The 18,958-nt window shown below is 45.8% G+C and overlaps 1 protein-coding gene across 1 annotated transcript in view; it reads right to left on the minus strand.

Moving 5' to 3' along the window:
- The window catches only part of LOC311494077 (ERC protein 2-like), a gene marked incomplete at both ends in the record, with an annotated part of 113,134 nt that extends 96,819 nt beyond the window's left edge, over positions 1–16,315 (minus strand). The window contains 4 exons of the mRNA XM_084552933.1: positions 2,345–2,500; positions 11,417–12,163; positions 12,282–12,305; positions 15,449–16,315. Coding sequence (XP_084409059.1) covers positions 2,345–2,500; positions 11,417–12,163; positions 12,282–12,305; positions 15,449–16,315 — 1,794 coding nt within the window. The remainder of the gene's footprint in view (positions 1–2,344; positions 2,501–11,416; positions 12,164–12,281; positions 12,306–15,448) is intronic.
- Positions 16,316–18,958: the final 2,643 nt, after the last annotated feature.

Genomic DNA, 18,958 nt, shown 5'->3' on the forward strand with positions numbered 1-18,958 from the left:
TTACAGGTTTTCAGTGTATTTCTATGGGAACAGATCGAAGCATGACTATTGTTTGTCTAACCTAGTGTCCGTAACATAATTAGTCGAGACTTGACAAAGGGTTGGAGCCCTCAGGTCAGTAGTCAGCAGACCAATCAGAAGGCCAACAAAGGGTCAACTGATGAAGAAATACTTTTGAAAGAGAGAAAAAAAAAATATGGCTTTTCATTCAAAGCACACAAAGACACTGCTGCCCACACTGCAATACTGAATCTTACCATTTTTCAGCACGCTTTCTTCTTCTTCGAGACCGAAACATTCGAAAATTTTGAAAGAATGCATGCTTAAACTAGCAGCACAGAAGTGAGCAATAAAGACAAAAACAAGTGCGTGATAGCAATTGCTTACAATTATGTATAAAGAACTGTGATTTTTTTCAAATTCTAGTCAAAGGGCTGATAATCATATACATTATATAATACATTAAATAAAATGGAATGTTTTATGATTAATTTATTTCAACCTATATTTGTTTTGTAGTGATATATTTATGTAGAGAGGTGATGAACTTCAATATTGAATCATCACCCAACCCTTCGTGATCAATCCTCACTCCCAGGCGTCAAGGAGGAGTCCCAGGCCCTCTGCGTGGACACACCAAGCCGAACGGGCCAAAAGGTAAGAATTCCCAGAGGGACACAGAGACAGATTGTTTTTAAGAAAGCCAGAACGTAGCACACAACCACACAGGAAATCAGATCCGCTAACAGAGGGAGGTTTCTGTACTGCAGCTGGCTATGTACAAAAGGCTGTCATCCGTCTACTGCTGCCAAAAATGCACAAAGCTGATTCAAAGAGAGATTTCTTGAATTGTTTCAGCAGGGTACACTTCAGAAAATGGAAATTCTGACTGGACCTGAGATTGGCCGATCAACCTCCAGCCACAGAAAGAGCTCAAATCGACCCTCCTCTAAACAGCATTAGGGACAAAATAATAGGAGGCAGGGGGCAAAATGAGTAGGCAGCGGACTGAAATAATCATAAAAAAGAGAATAAAGAGAAGATTGTACTTAAAAATAAGGAGCAAAGACTATTAGGCTATGAAAGAAATAATGAGAGAGGAGAGAGACTAATGAGAGGGGTACTTCGGGTTGTTCTGTGATCCAAGGCTGTTGGGTGGGTAGGAGGAAGGTGGGAGCTGGTCGGATGGAAGACACGCATGGTGACAAGGCCTGCTCCTAAAAAAGACACAGACAAGAAGACAGCAGGCCACCATTTTCATGTTCTCAGAAGCCATCGTTGAGCGACTGAGTGGATCAAAGTCCAGAGAGGAAACCGGAGAGGACAGGGACGCTGCCCTCTCTGGTTTCTCTTATCAGAGTCGCACCTCAACACCAGTCACCGCCACCGCTGAAAGACCAGGACCCTAAACTCTTCAAGGATATAGGATGAATCTGTGCATATCCATGGTGTCCATGGTGGTGACTTTCTGTGTGACTGTACACAGGAAAATGAGGCCCAGAAGAGCGAGCCAGGGCCGTCACTGTGATGTATATCATCCCAGGTCAGTCTGGGTGAGGAGAGAGCTCTTTCCTCCGTTTCTTTGTCATTTGTAAGCGCACATTTGTCTGCCGGGGGGCCCCCATTCATAAAAAACATCTCTTTTATGATTGCATCAGGAATTTCCCCCAATGCAATGACAAATGGGTTCTACAAAGAGCACCATTAATGAACCAAAGAGGCTCTCCGTCTTTTGTACATCGGTTCATGTGCCTATTCAAATGTGTCATTGTCGGTGTGTGCAGCGGTATGGACATGTGTGCGCTGATGAATAATCCAGTACACAGCCCAGGATAGATGATTCTAAGGTACTCTTGCCAGCTAACGGCAGGACAGTAAACCGACACGACTGGACTGTAAGCTGATATTTCCAGAGTTTGCTGGATCTATCGCTGTTTCAGAACAGAGCTGTCACAGACAGGAGAGTTGTATAATGTGGGGTCGTGACACAGGTAACGTACGTAAGGCACACAACAACACAACACAGAGGCAAGAAAAACACTTTACTGCTTACTAATGCTCAGAAGCTCGCTTTAAATATGAAGTGTAGGAGTTCTTGGCAATCATGCAACATGGGAGGCTCAAAGCCAAAACAGCTAAAAAAAAAAAAACACTCAACATACTGCATCATGCAGTTTTCCATCAAGACTGCTGACTTGCTTCGCTGTAAGCATGCAATGGCGACTTGTTACATGCATATTATCAACCTCTCATGCCATTGTCATTTATGTTTCAAGACAAGCATGCACCACTTTCATCATCATGCGGCGGATCGTCGTCTCATGTGGCATGCAAGATATTCTACCTTAGTCTTCATGAATTTAGAATGGCTCTTGTAGACCTCCACCTGCTTGAGCTCATCCTGCCTGTCGTCAGGGTGCAGCAGGCCGCTGGTCTTTAACATCTGGACCTCATCCTCTAAGTCTCTGATGTTCCTCTCCAGGGAAGAGATCTTGGTGTCCTGCACCGGCAACAGTGGGCAGGCAAACAGTCAGCAAAAAAAATAACTAAATAAATAATCTGGCTAAGGAGTTCTGGGCTAAAACAAGGGCTTGCATATCCCATTTGTTATTAGTGAGTGGCTAGTTGTCTGCAAATGCGTCAGGCTATCTGCACCTCCGTCAAAACTATCTTGCACAAAATCCCACATAGAGAGGAAGTTGAGAAAATGTGATCTCCACTTGGAGCCGGCTGAGCAGACAAACTAGCACCATCTAGATCTGATTCTTGTTCGAGATTAGACTGGATTAGACTATTTATCAAAGTATAGACGAATAAATGACACTGCGATTTCTGTGAGGGTTACTTTAAAAAGTATTTGGCACTTAGTAAGCATGAAAAACCCACAGCTTAAAATAGCGCTAACGGCCACTCAGCATATTTACAAAATACCTCTTGTATCTCACTTTAGCATGTGTCTGATCGGAATGTCTGGAAAAGAGGGGAAAAATCTGAGGCCGCCATTTGGGTCCAGCCAGGATGTATTCCTTTGCCATATCTACGAAGGAATGTAATTGTCTGTCATGGACAGGTCCTGGGGTTGTTTAGTCGCACGGGTTCAGAGATACGTTAAATGCTAAACCTTGGAAGAAGGGAGAAAGGTAATTGAATAACTGGAAGCAGATTGTGTGATGCCATCAGCCCAAACCACAGGCACCATGTATGCATCTGACCTCGCACACAAGGCCCAGCGCACACCGATGCATATACAATACAACCCCAGGAGCACACACACAGACCACGCAGGAATGCAAAAAGGTAAATATAACACAAACAAACACAGAGAGTATGCAGAGGCTTCAAAGGTATAAAAAGTCACGGTCAGACATTTATGGGAGTCCCCGTTACACACACATAAACACAGATTTCTGTATCATAAGTATGCTCTGACTTTAATAACTGATTGTTATCAGTTTCTGCTGCAGAGAAAATAAATATCACTCAGAGGAAGCGAAATAAGCTAAATCCAAACAGATTTAATAAAAGATGGACCTCAGAACGAGTGAAATATAAATTATTTTATAAGACGGGGCTGCACTCGACCCCAGAAGGAATTTATGATAGAGGAAAAATGGGAAACAGAAAAACTGTGTGTTTGCAGCCTATGTTGAGTGAATAAGAAGCCAAGAGGTGAGCACACGGTACAGTACCTGCCAGATAACATCGGGATCGAAACAGAAAGGGGGGTTGGTGTTCTGTAATTACAAAGCGGAAATACACACCACTTAGAAGAAGCCACGACACTGAAACAAAGTCACGCCTGCAGTTGCATCAAAATGATCAATGAGAAAAAGCTCCGTGATGCAGCGGCGAATGGAAATGCCGCATCTCCTCATCAACATCTGAAAAGGAAGTTACTGCATATCTTTCTCTCACTCTCCCGCTCCATATGTCAAATCCTTCTGGCAATCATGTTTGTTTTCCCATTTGTAATTAATCCAGTCAGATTTAATTTGGCTCCTTTCATGCATTTACAACACTGTAGGCATCTCGGGCTAGCACATGTGCAGTTTGTTAATAGGCAGACAAATCACAAAGTATGTGTGAAAAATAACTGTGGTTTCGCTGTAAAGGATCCACTTTTGGAACAAGCGTTTGCTGAATGAACACTTAATACATGTGTGTATGCGTGTGTGGGTGTGTGTGCGTGGGTGTGCATCACGCGGACACATGTGGAGTCAACTGCATTTTTCACAGCACTAACGACTTCAAAGGGCTGAGATGAGAGTGAAAGCTTCCATATGTGACATTTGAAACAAATTGAATAAGTGCTCAACTCCGCATGGGCCAATAATTGACTTTACTTGGGCATGGCCGCCATGCAGATGGTAGGTAACGAAAAAGACAATGTTCTTTAGGTTTTTTTTTTTTTTTTTTTTATCTTTTGCACACGGTATATGTTTGTGTTGCGTTTACAGCCAAGCTTGACCCTTTGCTACTGATCCCATTAGAATAGCCCTCTCCAATAATTAAAGTTCTATGTGGTGTATTAAGTAGAAATAAAACTAAACCGCAAAACATGCAACTGGGATAACATGCTGCAGAAACAAGATCAGAACATGAGAACATAATATTTCGCATATGTCTGCACACTTTAACTGATCTTGAATTAGTTTGGAGATAAACTGCCGCACTCTCTAGAGCTGACATGCACGAATGTGACATTGCAGCAACGTGCACGCCTCATGTAGCGCATGAATTCTCAAAACATTCCCCTCTCCTGTGGAGACGAGCTCCACCGCTAGTCCTACCTTCATATCAATGACCGTCTGCAGAGCTCTGGTCTTGGCCGGATCGGCCTGGAGCTGGTTGCGGCGATGGAGCTCCTGGGGAGGGACGCGGTAAAAATAAGCCTGGCGGCTCATCATCTTTAGCACTTTCTAACACCCACGGCTTCAGAGCCACTCAAAAAGATTCACTGATCAGCCTCACCAGCGGCCGTTCTTATCTCTCGCCGTCCTTTCTCTACATTGTTGGGTATCTTGTGTTAAATAATGCTAAAATATCCACGACTAAGTAAAAAAAAAAACTTCTCCTATGATCTTAAAGCTAGTCCCTGGCCTGGTGCTCTCCCGAGGACTTTTTCCATCTCTAACGGCAGGTGCTGCTGCCTATTTTCTCTGCCCCTGTCTTTCTGCCGTTTTCCGTTCTGCAGGAATCAGACACGCTCAGCTTTAGGTCCTACGAATGTGTCTCTATCACCCCTTCGGTCCGAATCTTTCGATTTCTCATCTCTCACTTGTTGTCTCTGTCTCTCTCGCAGATGTCTGTGGCATGCAAAAGCTCTCGCTTAGCAACACTTTCTGCCAGCACATGCGCTAAGCTTTTTCTATCAATAATTAATGGTAGCTCTGACCTACAACTATGCCGTCACAGAAGCGCACACACACTTTTAAGCTAATAGACCCACACATTCTGACACACAGAAAGCCACCTCTGCTCTACTAAAACCATCGCCCCAGCTGCTCGGCTTTAAAGTGCCTCCCAACCATCCACTAATCTGAAGGGGGAGATACCTGTTATTATGACAGCCCTCTGTGCAGGTGTGAGAGACTTTAGCAAAGATGCCAAACAACAAATATAAAGCTGTATTATATTCTTTCTATAAATTGATTTAAACTTTTCAGCATCGCCGAGAGGAATGTTCTCCTTATGCGAACGCCTGGCTTGCACCCACGCAGTCAAACATATTCGCACCCAGACGCCGCCCAGCACAACCACAGTCTGATCTGCTGACCACCGAGCAGCTCTGCTGGAGCTTGGATTGGGGCACCTCGGTTGTGGTAATGAGGGAGCGGCTCATGCTCAAGGGGCACTTGGCTGGTGCCAAGCGCTGCTCTTTGAATCCCCACCCAGATTTGTCTTAAGTGAACCACAGAGGCCCATCAAAGTTTTAGGACGCCACTTCCGCCCTCATAAAGGGACTCCTAACAGAGCTATTGTGTAGGATCGAGCCACAGAATGGAAACAAAATAAGTTGCAAGTAACTGAACATAGGCTTTAAGCCAAACAAATATATAAATCCATATATATACACATCGATTGCTACCGATGAGAAATCTCACCCAGCACAAAAATAGCTTGGCAGAGTTAAGCGCTGCATACTACAGCTCCTGGAAGGTGGCAAACATAATCAGGGAGCTTCCCTATACAATAAAGGTTTAAAAATAAAAATAGAAATGCACACTCAAAGCCTCATCAGGCAGCCAAAGGACGTGTAAATGATAAATAGACATACACAGATCAGGCATAACATTATGACCACCTTCCTAATATTGTGTAGGTCTCCCTTGTGCCCCCCAAAACAGTTGTGACTCATCAGAGAATGGACATGGGCCTTCTGAGGGTGTCCTGTGGTGTCTGGTAACAGGATGCTGTTAGTGGGGGCCTTTGGGTCCTATGGGTTGAGGGGAGGGGCCTCTGTGGATCAGGCTTGTTCCAGTGCATCCCACAGATACTTGATCAGTTTGGGATCTAGTGAATTTGGAGGCCAGGTCAACACCTTGTGCTGTTTTTCATGTTTTTTTTTAGTTGTTCCTAAATCGTTTTTGTGTGTGTGCCTGTGTCAGGCTGCATCCTGCTGGAGATGGCTGCTGCCATCAAGGAGTGTCATTGCTATGGGGTGGGGGTGCCGGGTCTGGTCTAGGTGGGTGCTACATGTCTAAGTAACATCCACACGAATGCCAGGTCCAAACGTTTCCCAGCAGAACTTTGCATTGTCACAAGATGGTCAATGTTATTTCCTTCTCCTGTCAGAGGTTTTAATGTTGTGGCTGATCGGAGAGGCAGAAGTTTGCAGTGAATCTTGAAACATTTTTCCCACTTCTGTCAGTGAATTGAAATGAGAGGAGACAAAGACCTTATCCTCTTGTCCATGTCACTTGTGGATAAGGAGGGATTACCGCTGTCAGAGCATGCATGCCTCCCACAGGCTGGCATTCCCACTGCTGCCACACGTCTAATCTTCTGCCGACCATATGTCCATTAGCGTGTCACTCTGCCTGTCTTTTTGACCGCCCGTGCGCGTTTTTCTGTCCCTTTGAGAAAGTGTGTCTATTAACTCCTTATCAACAACGGTTTCGGAAAACGGCGCTCGAAGCTGCTGTGTCTCTCAGCGGGGGAAATTAAGTCATGCAAGAGAGCACGTCATCAAAGACCGTCTTCCCTGCTCCACATGTGTCAGAGGAGCGAGCATATGGAATGAATAGGATCAAACGTAACACTATAGCAATAAGTGCTGCCGGCATCCTGGATGAAGGATACGGTCAAAAGGTTCAATTCTAGCCTCGAGGCAGTGGTGTCATGTACGCCAGACTGTGGCATGCGCAGACTCTAGACGGACCCACAACACACGCTCGCACATACATTCATCAATCACATTCCCATCCCTTATACATCAGCGAGGGAAGAAAGGGAAGAAAGGAAACACATTTGCTCGCCCCAAATGTGAAAATGTGTCCGCTATCAGCTCGGTGGCTTAAAAGAGCAGTCGGAAAAGACAAATGGAAAAACCGGAGGGAGTCAGAGCCTATATAGGGCAGGGTTGTGGGGGCGAGGAGAAAGTTTGAGGGGGTGCAGTCTTTTCCGTCTAAGCGTTGTGGGAGGTCAATGGTGCGTGGTGAGCGTGTGGTGCCCGAGATTCGGTTGGGGAGAAGGAAGAATCAGTGTGTGGGTGTTTGCTTGTAGTATTTTACAGTGGTCTTCTAATGTTAGCTGAGAGGGGCTTCGTTAGCACATGTTGAAAGTAGCCAATCAAGAATGACGGGGCGCAAGGGGCCCCGCCCGAGATAGGATTAACCAAACCACAACAGATAACATATCGCCCGGGAGGGGAAGAAGAAGAAAGAGAGAGTGGGAAGGGCTGATGGACAGACAAACAAACACAGACAGATGAGAGAGGGGACATGAAAACCAAGCAGCTGAGCCTGGTAGCATGAGAAAACAAGCATATATATATATAAAATCAGGAAACAGATTCCAAACCAAATGGGATTTGCTGACATGAACATCTACTTCCAACATGCTGGCGCTGTAAAGTTTTATAAAGCTACATTTCTGAAGTTTCGTCAGTGTTCGAGAGAGGGGGCAGACGGCGAGGAGGTGCCAAAAAAGCAGCAGGAGCTCTGAAGCCAGTCGTGTTGCAGAAAACGAGCGGAGCCACAAGTGCTCGCTCTTACGTTCTTTTTTTAGAGAAAGGCAATGCCTGAATGAGATGTCTTCTCAAACAATAGGGGCCCCTGACTCCATCCGAAGCCCCCACAGACCAAATGACATCTGCAGTATGACATGTATGAAAGTAGATATGCCATCTCCGAGTACAAATCTCACTGTGGGAGTGTGCGCGTGTGTGTGTGTGTGTGTGTGTGCGCACGCCTTTGGCAGAGGGTCAGGGCTGGGCAGGAACAGACCAGTGTTGCGGCTGTTATTATTGGGTCTAGAGGGACCCGGCGGCTGGGGAGAGTCAATTAGGCCCAGATTTATGCCTCTCAGCGTGGATGTGTGTGTGTGTGTGTGTGTGTCCCATCACACATAACTAGGGCTCGCAGCGAGTGTGATTGCAACAGGGGTACAATTTTAGTAAAACACTGCCACTTTGTGGATCTTACAAGCACTGCAAGAGCGACAGTCAACATTACTGCTTGACAGGAAAACTCAAAATGCTCTACTCTCTTTGCGTCTGTCACTGCCGATCTGTTGATGAGCAGCAGCCGTTCCGAGGGCGAACACGCTGACAAAGAGCGTTTCTACCCCGGGCCATGTGCAGCTAAGACGGGCCGACAGCTGACAAAGTTGAACAGGAAACGCAAGTGAGAGAGCACCACTTCACTCACCGTCAACTGACAACACACATCAGCATGTGAAGGAGTGATGGAGTGGGCTCTATAGCGTCCACACACACTGCACGTCGGCGGACCGTACACACACACACAAACAGCTGCTTCAAGTGATTTCACATATGGCCACGGTCTGTTAGTCCTGAACGGTAAAACAGAGGCACGGGAGGGGATAGTCTCTGCGGACTCTTACTCGATTCTCCCATTTGCATACAGACATACATAGGTTCATATGTTTTCACACACACACACACACACACACACACGTCCTAAGTGTTCTTTATTAAATCCTTTGAAAAAAAATCAAGAACGCTAACCCTCTGTCATGTTCGACGGACAAATAAAAAGAGCGGCAGACTAAAAATAGAGGCATTTATGATCCCAGTTCAAAGTAAATAAGCTCGGCCATTTAGGAGAGAGTAATGGGTGTGGTAATGAAAGGCAGTTGGGCTAGTTTCCTTCAGAGCTAATCAGAAAACTGAAAGTAGTGCCCCCTAATAGGGGCAATAGCCGCGCTGCTATTACCGGCTCGCCTTCACAGTTAACAAGTGCAAGGGCAAATTACCACACGAACCGCACCAAAAGAAACGCAAGAGGCCCTCATGGAACAAAGGCCGCCTCTTAAAAGTGAATAAAAATTAATCCGCAGTCAGAAAAACCTTAAACACGCAAAATCGACACGGAGCGCAAAGTGACGAAAGCCAAACTTGACAATTTCTAACAAACTGACTTTTGAAGTTTGAGTGGTCTTGTTGCTGAGCATTTGAAATCCTGCAACTCAATACTTGAATTTTAACAGTTGTATAATTCTTCCCCACAAATGAATGTGCAGCTCGGTTACCATTTATTTGTTCCACATTTTTGTCAACAAAGCTGAATGTAATAAATTATCTAAGGTCTTAAATATGTTTTACTGAATTTGATTACAATACAATTTTTGGGTTATGATGGCATTGTTGTTAAGCAGTTACGTAAATAACTATTCAAATTTTTTATTCTACTTATTTGCGTGTGTGTGGATGTGAATCTGTTTTTCATTTACGCACACACACACACACACTGTATATATGCAGAGAGGAAGAGAGAGGCATCAGAGACCCATAACAATCAATCTCAGAGGAGACGAGACGGTTAGAAAACTAGTGGGAAAAATGAAAGAACAACAGTCGCCTCTCTTTTCAATCAAGGAGGTCAAAGTGTTTTTACTCGTTAATCATACATTAATATTATTCAGCTTGTTTTTCTACCTTAGAAAAACAGAACTTTTCTCCCATCGCTCCCTCACTCTCTCCGACACATCTCCCAGGCCAAGTCGCCCCCTCCTCCTCCTCCGTAGCGTTCACAGTGTGTGTTAAGCTGTCAAACGGTTAAAAATAGCACAGCACACGGTATGTCTGTGTGTGTGTGTGTGAACAGGTACTCACCTCTTACACACACAGCACGGTTAGGTCCCATTCATTAAACACAGGCGCGCACACACACGCACGCACGCACAGGCACAGCAGTGGATGCATTAGCATGGGCAGAAATGCCCACACGGCCCTTTGACAAAATCACCGCGGTGACCAAACACCCGGCATGGGTGGATATCCCGTCAGCCGCCGGCAGCCCGCAGAGGGAGTGTACTGGCTTCAAACGCTAAGCCGATAGGCTCCAGATGTGTACGCATGCTCACACACACACACACACACAAACACACGCACATTGATTTATTCTGACTGAAACACACGAGGCGGACGAACAACATGAACAAAGATGGAAAAATAAGAACATTAGGACACAAACAATATCGGGGGCAGGGGTAGACAACGCGCACGCAAAGTAACACACACAACAGAGAGGTAGAGAAATTAAAGGCTAAGAAGATTTAGGAGTTAAAAATAGATAAGGCAGGAGTGAGGAGCACAGAGCAGCCTGCGGCTAGCCCTCCTGGCAGAGGATGTACGGACACCTGTGCAACACCACCACTCACTGCAGGGCTGGTACTTTGATCAATCAAATGAGAAAGACAGAAAAAAAAAGAAAGCATGAGGACGCCAAAACAACTTTTATCTTTAGATATGCAGCTGAAATTTTAGCTTTAGTTACACACTCACATATGAGTTGACACCACAGAGCGCAGACAACAGGCATACGAGCAACTGCCATACGAGCACGTGTACAGTCAGGAACACACACACACACACACACACTCAAACACCGTCAGATTGTAAAACTGCATGGCGGAACACAGGCTTAGAGCTGTCCGTATGTTAATCTGGCCCATTGATAAGACCTGCTGAGCTGCTTTCTGCTCCCACACTCTACTCACAGTTACACACACACACACAAACACACACACACACAAAGCAATGAACGTGAGCAATATTATCACACACTGCATGTAAAACAATAAAAACGACAGACAAAAAATGATTGTGAACAATCATTCCAGGATTCAAAAAACACATGAGAGCCAGTGCAGTGTTTTAAATTAATAATAGAAGAATGACTTTGTTGTTAAAATCATTTTGATAGTATAGATGAAGGACCCAGATACACACCTCTCTCACATGCATGTTCTCCAGCTGAGCTTCAGCCTCTTGTGCCGCCATGGTTATTATGCCCGTCCGCTGTCCCCGTCCCCAGTGTCCCTGGCTTTGACCTTGGCCCTGAAGCATCTCCAACAGCCGCTGGATGCTCTCGTCCCTGGCGCCCAGCGTCTGCTTCTGAGAGTCGATTCTCATCTCCATCTCCTCCATGGTCTTCCTCAGCAGCGACAGCTCCTTGGCCTGCCGGTCGTGCTCCGACTGCAGCCGGAAGAAGTTCTCCTCTGACGGGTCCTGCGGAGGAGGTGAGGAAAAGCCGTCACACCCGGGCACCTGGCAGGGGCTACAGGGCCGGAGGGAACTGGAGCCGGGCGCTGCTCCCGGACCGTAGCTTGGACTGTGGATGGCCTGACTGGGGCTGCTCCTCGGCCCAGGCTGGAGGGTGTTGGCCGGGCTGATTCTCTGTGTGGCGTTACAGCCGTACCCAGGGCTGTGAATGATGATGTCAGCTTCCTGTTGCCTTGGATTATAGGTGTTAGATGGGCTGGCTCTGGGGCTGTTCTTTGGTCCAGGACTGTGCAGGTTGCCGGCGCTTTGTCTGGGACTGTGGCCAGGGCTGGGCCCCCCTCTGATGTCCTGGTCTATTTGGAGTTCTCGATAGGGGCCACAGTTCCCCTGATGCCGCTGCTGCTGCAAGCGGCTGTTCATCTCCCTGTGAGCCCTCAGCTCCTCCTGAAGCTCCTGAACTGTTAACGGGAGTTGCTACGAAGACAGAGAAAGACAACATTTCCATTCCTTCAGTGAGCACAAAACGTGCCAAATATACATGCACGAATTAAAAATGCATACACGTTATGAGATATGCACAGAAAAAACAGACCTTGTTTCTTCTGATATCCACAGGCTGCAGCAGAAAATTGTGATGTGAGAAACACACACAGACATATATAAATCCAAAATATTAAAGACTAAAACCTCCAAACATCCAACCATGTAGATGTACTTCAGTCCTCTTTTGTAACGATGGATGGTAGTTACACACTTTGGCCACAAGGGGGAGATATTTCACTTCAAAACAAGGGGGAAACGGAGAAGGCGCTGTTTTTGTGGGCAGAAGTAGTAGTGGGGTTAGTTTGCAGTGTAATGAACATGAAGGCGTGAAGAACATGAAGAGTGAAGGAATTCCACTTGAAAACCAGTTTGCAATTCATGTAAATGTCCAAAATTTGACCTAAAAAAAAAAAAATCAGAGAATTGAAGCATTGTATGCAAAACGTTTCATTTCTACTTGCAAACATATGAATAAAAACACAACTTTTGACTTAAAAATACTATTTAATTTCTCTTCAAGCAGATCTTAGATGACTGCACTACAAAATAATCTCTCTTTTGGCCTTCATTTATAAAATCTGGTATTCATTTAATTTTACATAACAATCTATAAAGCTTCTAAACATCTCGGCAAAGAACTTTTTAAGAATTTTGGTCTAATTCTTCGATACATGGAGAGCAACGGTTACTGGCATAAATGCAAGGGGTCCCATGCGGCACCCAGTTATGCCAGCCAATAATCAGTCAATTAGTCCAATTCTGTTGGTTTAAACAGACAAAAACAAATATTCCACTATTGCTATTGTTGGAGCCATTATATATCTTGCAGTTATCTTTAATTTAAATCACTGTGTTCATGTATTTACATGCAGTTCCGGGGTTTTACCTAGGGGGAGCAACAGTGTGGAAGTGCATATAGCTGAGCTACAGGTGGAGGAAATTAGGTGTGTGTTTGTGGGGAGGCCAGCTATTCTGACCTGAACTCAACAGAATGGTTGGCACGTGAAGTATATGGATTTGGGACAGTGCAGTAATATTTTCAACATGGTGAGAGTATCTTCTGGACATGAACGCACTGGGCATTTATTTTTTATCCCAGAACGCGCCTCTGAACAAGTTCACCCGCACGTCACCTCAGTGGCTTATTTGAGTCCGTTTAGTTTTCTTTAAGTCACTATAACTACTAAATATAGTAACTGCATATTCCATCTGGACATCCCAAATTAGGCCTTATTCCAAATGTAGCATTTTCCGATTAAAATATATAAGATATATATATATATATATATATATATGTTTTAGAACCATTATTGGACATTCACTTAATATTTCTGCTAATGATGCACGTATCAGTGCAAAGTAATACATCCAATATGTTAACATACATTAACAGCTTCCTGGTTGATAAGTGGGAATTCCTCACAGGCATGAAACACATGGACGCATGTTAGCATGCTTCAGGAGAAAAGGCTGAGAGAAAATCAAACAGAGGATAAATAAAAAATACAGAGACACACAAGCAGCACGTTGCTCAATAATGAAAATATCAAAGACACTCATTGACACAAACATGCTAACTGGAGCGGAACTACTAGTTTTATCATCTGCGCGAAGCTATTACTCCCCCCGCCCCCAAATATTCTAACTCCTCTGCTCGTGTCCAGAAGGTGCGGAGCGCCAAGGACACGGAGTTGAGACGTAGGAGGGCAGCGAGGGGTGAGATAATCAATGCAGCAAGCGGCGCTGAATATTAAGTCGGAGTGGGAGGACAATTCACCGCACACAAACGCGTACGTATGCGAGACTGTAGACACAAGTGCATATGTACAAGTGTTGCGCACACACACAACCAACAAGCAGATGGCTCGGGGACAACCGCGGTGACTGCAGTTGAGAGAAAAGGTGACATTCCTTATGGTAATTACAAAGTTTCTCTTGTCAGACTGGACTCTTCCCAGAGTGTCTCATAGAGCAAAAAAAAAAAACAACAAAAAAAAGGGGACAGTCTGAAAGGAGGGACGGAGAAGGTGGTAAGGGAGATGGCAGATAAGACTCAGAATAATATTCAGTGCATGAGGTGTGGCTTTTGAGCTTTTCAAAATAACTTCTTATGTCAGAATCTATAAGCTAGGGCTGTAAACACGAGCTGCGGACGGCAATGCGTCAGTAATCAACAAAACATAAAGTAAAAGATATTACTTTAATAATGAACTTAAATTAAACTTGCGGACAGATTGTGTGACTTGTAATTCAGGGGAGTGATCAAGGACAAGGTAGTTTAGTGAGGAGAAGAGGAAAAAATGTTAATTAGCATTTTTTTTAGGGTTTTTTTTTTTTGCATTCCTGCAACAGAGCATGAGGATGACTTGGAGATTTCATGGATTACGCTTCACTTTTCTGATAAATTTTGTTTTCTTAGACTGATAAAAGTGTGTGGGTGCGAGTGTCACAGAGTCCTCGCGCTGTGTGACGACGTGAGATGGAAAAGCTATAAATACAAATGCAGAGGTGGCTCCTTGGTTACGATGGGAAACGCAGATAAGATTAAAGTTTTTTGCGTGCTCAAGTGCCACGCAGGAATTTAAGCGACGAGCTGCTTTACAGCGCGAAAGATCGCCATAATAAGATGAACCCCCTCTTGCGTTGTATTTCCCTGCAGACGAACACAGACGTACAAGTAAAGGGTGTGCACGCCACAGACAAACGGATAAACAGAAGGCGGACGAGATAAAAACATAAACTAAATACTATACAGTAGCTATGCAGCGAGGCAGACAGATGGATTATGCCTCAGACTGAGTGGGCCAGACTCCAGGGAAAGGCGACACAGGACAAACTATCCCTTCAGGAGTCGCTGAGAGTTTTTTTAGATTCTGGCTAACACTTTGAGTGGATGCCGCTAGTGCATGTTCCCATGGCAACGCACGGAGCCTCGCAAACATCTTTACAAATGAACCGCACAGAAGCCTCTCTATGCAACCTTGAAAGACGGGAACAAAAGGTGTGATGTTCAGAGGAGACGGGTGAGTCAGCGCAAAAGTCGGAGTGTGACACGTGAGCAGACAATTAGAAGTCGCTTTAAAAACGATTGAAATGTGTGACGTCTGCTCTAATAAAGTGGTGATGATGAAGTTGGTGGAGTTAGTGAGGGGACAAGGCGAGGGGACAAGGCGTTTGTGTTTTGAACCAAACTCTTCAATTTGCCACCTTTCTCACCTGTAAATCCTCTTGCTGTGTCCTGTACTGGTCCTTCACAACTGATGTCCTCGCTCCCTCCTCCCGCCTCACCCCCTTGTCTCTCTTTGCCTCTGGGCTCCAGAAGTTGACGCTGTTCACGCTGGGGCCGCCCGTCCTTCCATCCCTCCCTCCGTCCAGTTCCCTCCGCAGGTTGTCATTCTCTCTCTGCAGCTCCCTCAGCTGAGAATGGAGGTCAAACGTGGAGCCCTCGCCCCGTCCGGCCGAATTCACTACCTGCGTAGGTCTCCCAGACTGCCGCCTCAGACTGGAAGTCCCTGCAGGGTGCAGGGTTTGGTCTCCACATGTGTCCGACAAGTGATGCGTCCCGGAGGAGGTGATGTTTGGGCTGCTTCCCGATGCTGTCGCCCGGCCAGTGTAGGAGGAGCGGCTGGTACTTCGGCCCAGCGTCATGGTGCCTTTGGGGTACCCACCGGAGGGTTCCAGGGTATCTCGCTCACTGGGATACATGGTGCTGGAGGTGGCGTAGGCAGCACTCAAAGACTGGATGTTCTCCATTGATAAGGTTTTACCTCCGGGAGCCGTCGCGGAACCACGGGTCGAGCCTTTTTGCGCTGCTTGGCCAACTTTGATTTTTGGACCTGGCCTCGCCTCCGACCCTTGACCCCCAGCCGGTTTAGACGCTGGCGCAGGCACACCCCCTGACACAGAGCCTGGTTCTAGTCCCGAGCGGCACCCTGGCGTTGAGTTTACAGCCTGTTTTCCTTTCCCCTGTTTGGGGGACCTTGAGAATCGCGAATGGGACGCGCTGCCATCGGCACCACTCTTCGCAGCAGCAGCAGCGGACAGCTTGCTCTGCGAGGGCTTGGCTCTAATGTTTAAAGGCATTTTAATATGGCAAAACTACAACATCTGAAAAGAAACTGTTAGAGCTGAGAATATTTCCATGTCCTAGAGCGAAGAAAGGCCACCTTTTCGGCCTCTCAGTTTTCACCTGTCCATCCTTGACTGTTTAGGGCATGAGGCTGAGCCTTATTTAGTCCTATTAGAAGAAAGAGGCAGTGAGTGTTGGCTACAGGGCTCCCAGACACACAGGCCAGAGGTCTTGTGCTTTCATCTACAGTGCAGGACATCTTGGATTCTAGACCGATAAAAGGAAGACAAACAGTGGGAAATATCATATCACAAAAACGTATATGCTACAAATGAGTTAGCTGTACAAGATCCTTGCCTTTTAAAATTATGAGTGTGATGATGATCAGCAACAAGGAGAAGCAACCAAGCCTGCTAATCAACTATCATTCCTCTAAGCCGTGTGTGCTCGTAGGTGAAAACAAATAATTAAGACTCCCCATCCTTTAATGAGCCTCCACCATAATTTGTTGCAGCGAATATATCAGAGAAGACATTACAGCGCCATTCATGCCATTTTAATCTAGTATAACTGTTCCCAACGCTTTACACTTTTCCTGCAAAGTATGAAAAATGCGGGATCTGCAAAATTAGCGGGGGTTGGGAGCAGGACTGGGAGCCATTGCTCCGGTGCACAACTTCACTTAGAATTACAGCAGTACATGGTAATATTTTCTGTTCCTTATTTGGGGTTATGAGAGTGATGGGAAGGCAAGAAGAGAATGCATCTAACCACCAGGCTATAGCGGGACAACATATTTTCTTCTACACCTTCACTCACTGTGGGTTGGAAAACTGTAGATGGTGGAAGGAAGAAAACCCAAGGAGCTGGACCAGTAGTCTCATTTCAGCACCATGGACAGCACTAAATCTAGAAGCTACAAAGTGCATGAATTCTAATGCCTGCTCGGGTCTGAAGGAGCAGTTTAAAATGCTTCGGCCTTGGCGGAATACAGAAGGAGCTAAAAGACCGGCCTTTATTATCTGCCGTCCCTCAGGGGCACTTGCAAATTTATCGTCAAACTTTGCCAGGCCGTGGACGTACCGGTACCTTAGGCTTCAGCTAAATATAGAGGACACAAATGGGGACTTGGAATTTAGGCTAAATCCTACTCGATGTGGCGTGTTAAGACTGTGCCAACGTTAGGATAATATCTACATAACACTTATCTGTGTTTATGATGCTCGATGATAATAAGGTAGTGTGTTTGCATCTGATATGTAAAAAGGCAGAGATTAATAGAGCATGCATTTAAGAACAAAAAAAATATATATATATATCCTCAGGGAATCAAAGTAATTGCAACCCAGTCCCACGATGGACCAGATACTGGGGGCTGTCTGTAAAGCAGAGGCAAATCCAAATCATAATCCCTCCTCTAATCCAAGAGGATTGGGTGCTGGGATTCACCGCACAGGATGCAACTGAGAGATTGGTTAAGTCTGCTTGTCAGTCATAACATAGCTGTCAATCCCTTATCCATTATTGTTTGAGACAATGAACTGAGCATTATGTGGCCACAATGTAAAAAAAAAAAAAAACACAAACATTTCTGGGTAGAATTTCAGCGCACCAGTAAGGGAATGTGCAAACTGCGTGGTAATTATGGTAAAATCACAAGCAGCGTCTAAACATTTTAAAACAGCATAGATACATGTTAGCTTTGCAAAACTGAAGCTTTGTCTGGATATTACACGCGTTAAGATGGAGGTATCACAAACCACTGGCACATTTCATTTTAACGCGCAAAGTTTACGCGGCCATGTCAAACCACGACCGTGACTCAACGGACAAATAAAGCGCTGGTGAAAGTGCTCAAATATAGCACCAAGGAGGAAACGCTCGACTTCACCCGTCCACAAGCGCCTGCACTTACTTCTGAGTTGGCAGCCAGCTGTTGATGCGAGGAGAAAAGTCGAGGCACCTGCAAAACCGCGGCACCGCAACTCGTCAGTTTGCATGGCAGTGCATTATCCGTGTGGGGGCTTTAAAGAAAGCTGTGCATACTGCAAAACCTCACCGACAAACTATCACCGCACCACGTTACACGAGTAAAACGCTGGTTTTACTGCATGTGAGCGTGCAGCCTGGACGCAGACGCCCGAATAATTCTACTACGACCACGGCATGAAGGATTAGTTTCTTGTTCATATGCACACGGCTACATGAGTTCAGGCTGGTGCCTTACATAATAATTAATCTGCCGCACAAACTGAGAGCACTCTTTCATTTGTTTTAAATAACGCAGCCAGATAATGCCACCAAAGTCCGAGGTGCGCGCTCGGCGTGCCGTGTCTTACCGCACAGGCACCTCTCCATCACCGCGAAGTCCCAGCAGTGCCCTGTCCGACCTCGGCGCAGGATCCATGATCTCATCGGCTCAGCTCATGACCTGGTCCTGGCATCGGGTCCGCGTGGGCGCGCCTCAACCCCGGCCGGCGCGTGCGCGGGCCGGCTCCGTGGTGAGGCAGCACGGACAGCAGTGATTGGATGGCTTCCTTTTTTCAGACACCTACATGAGCGTCAGTTGGGAGTGGGACTTGGAAGATCTCACATTTACAAACCCAAATTAGAGACATTTAATTTGCAGTATTAAAAGCATATATTAAACAAACTGA

This window comes from Chelon labrosus (genome assembly GCF_963514085.1).
Source record: "Chelon labrosus genome assembly, chromosome: 10".
NCBI lineage: Eukaryota > Metazoa > Chordata > Actinopteri > Mugiliformes > Mugilidae > Chelon > Chelon labrosus.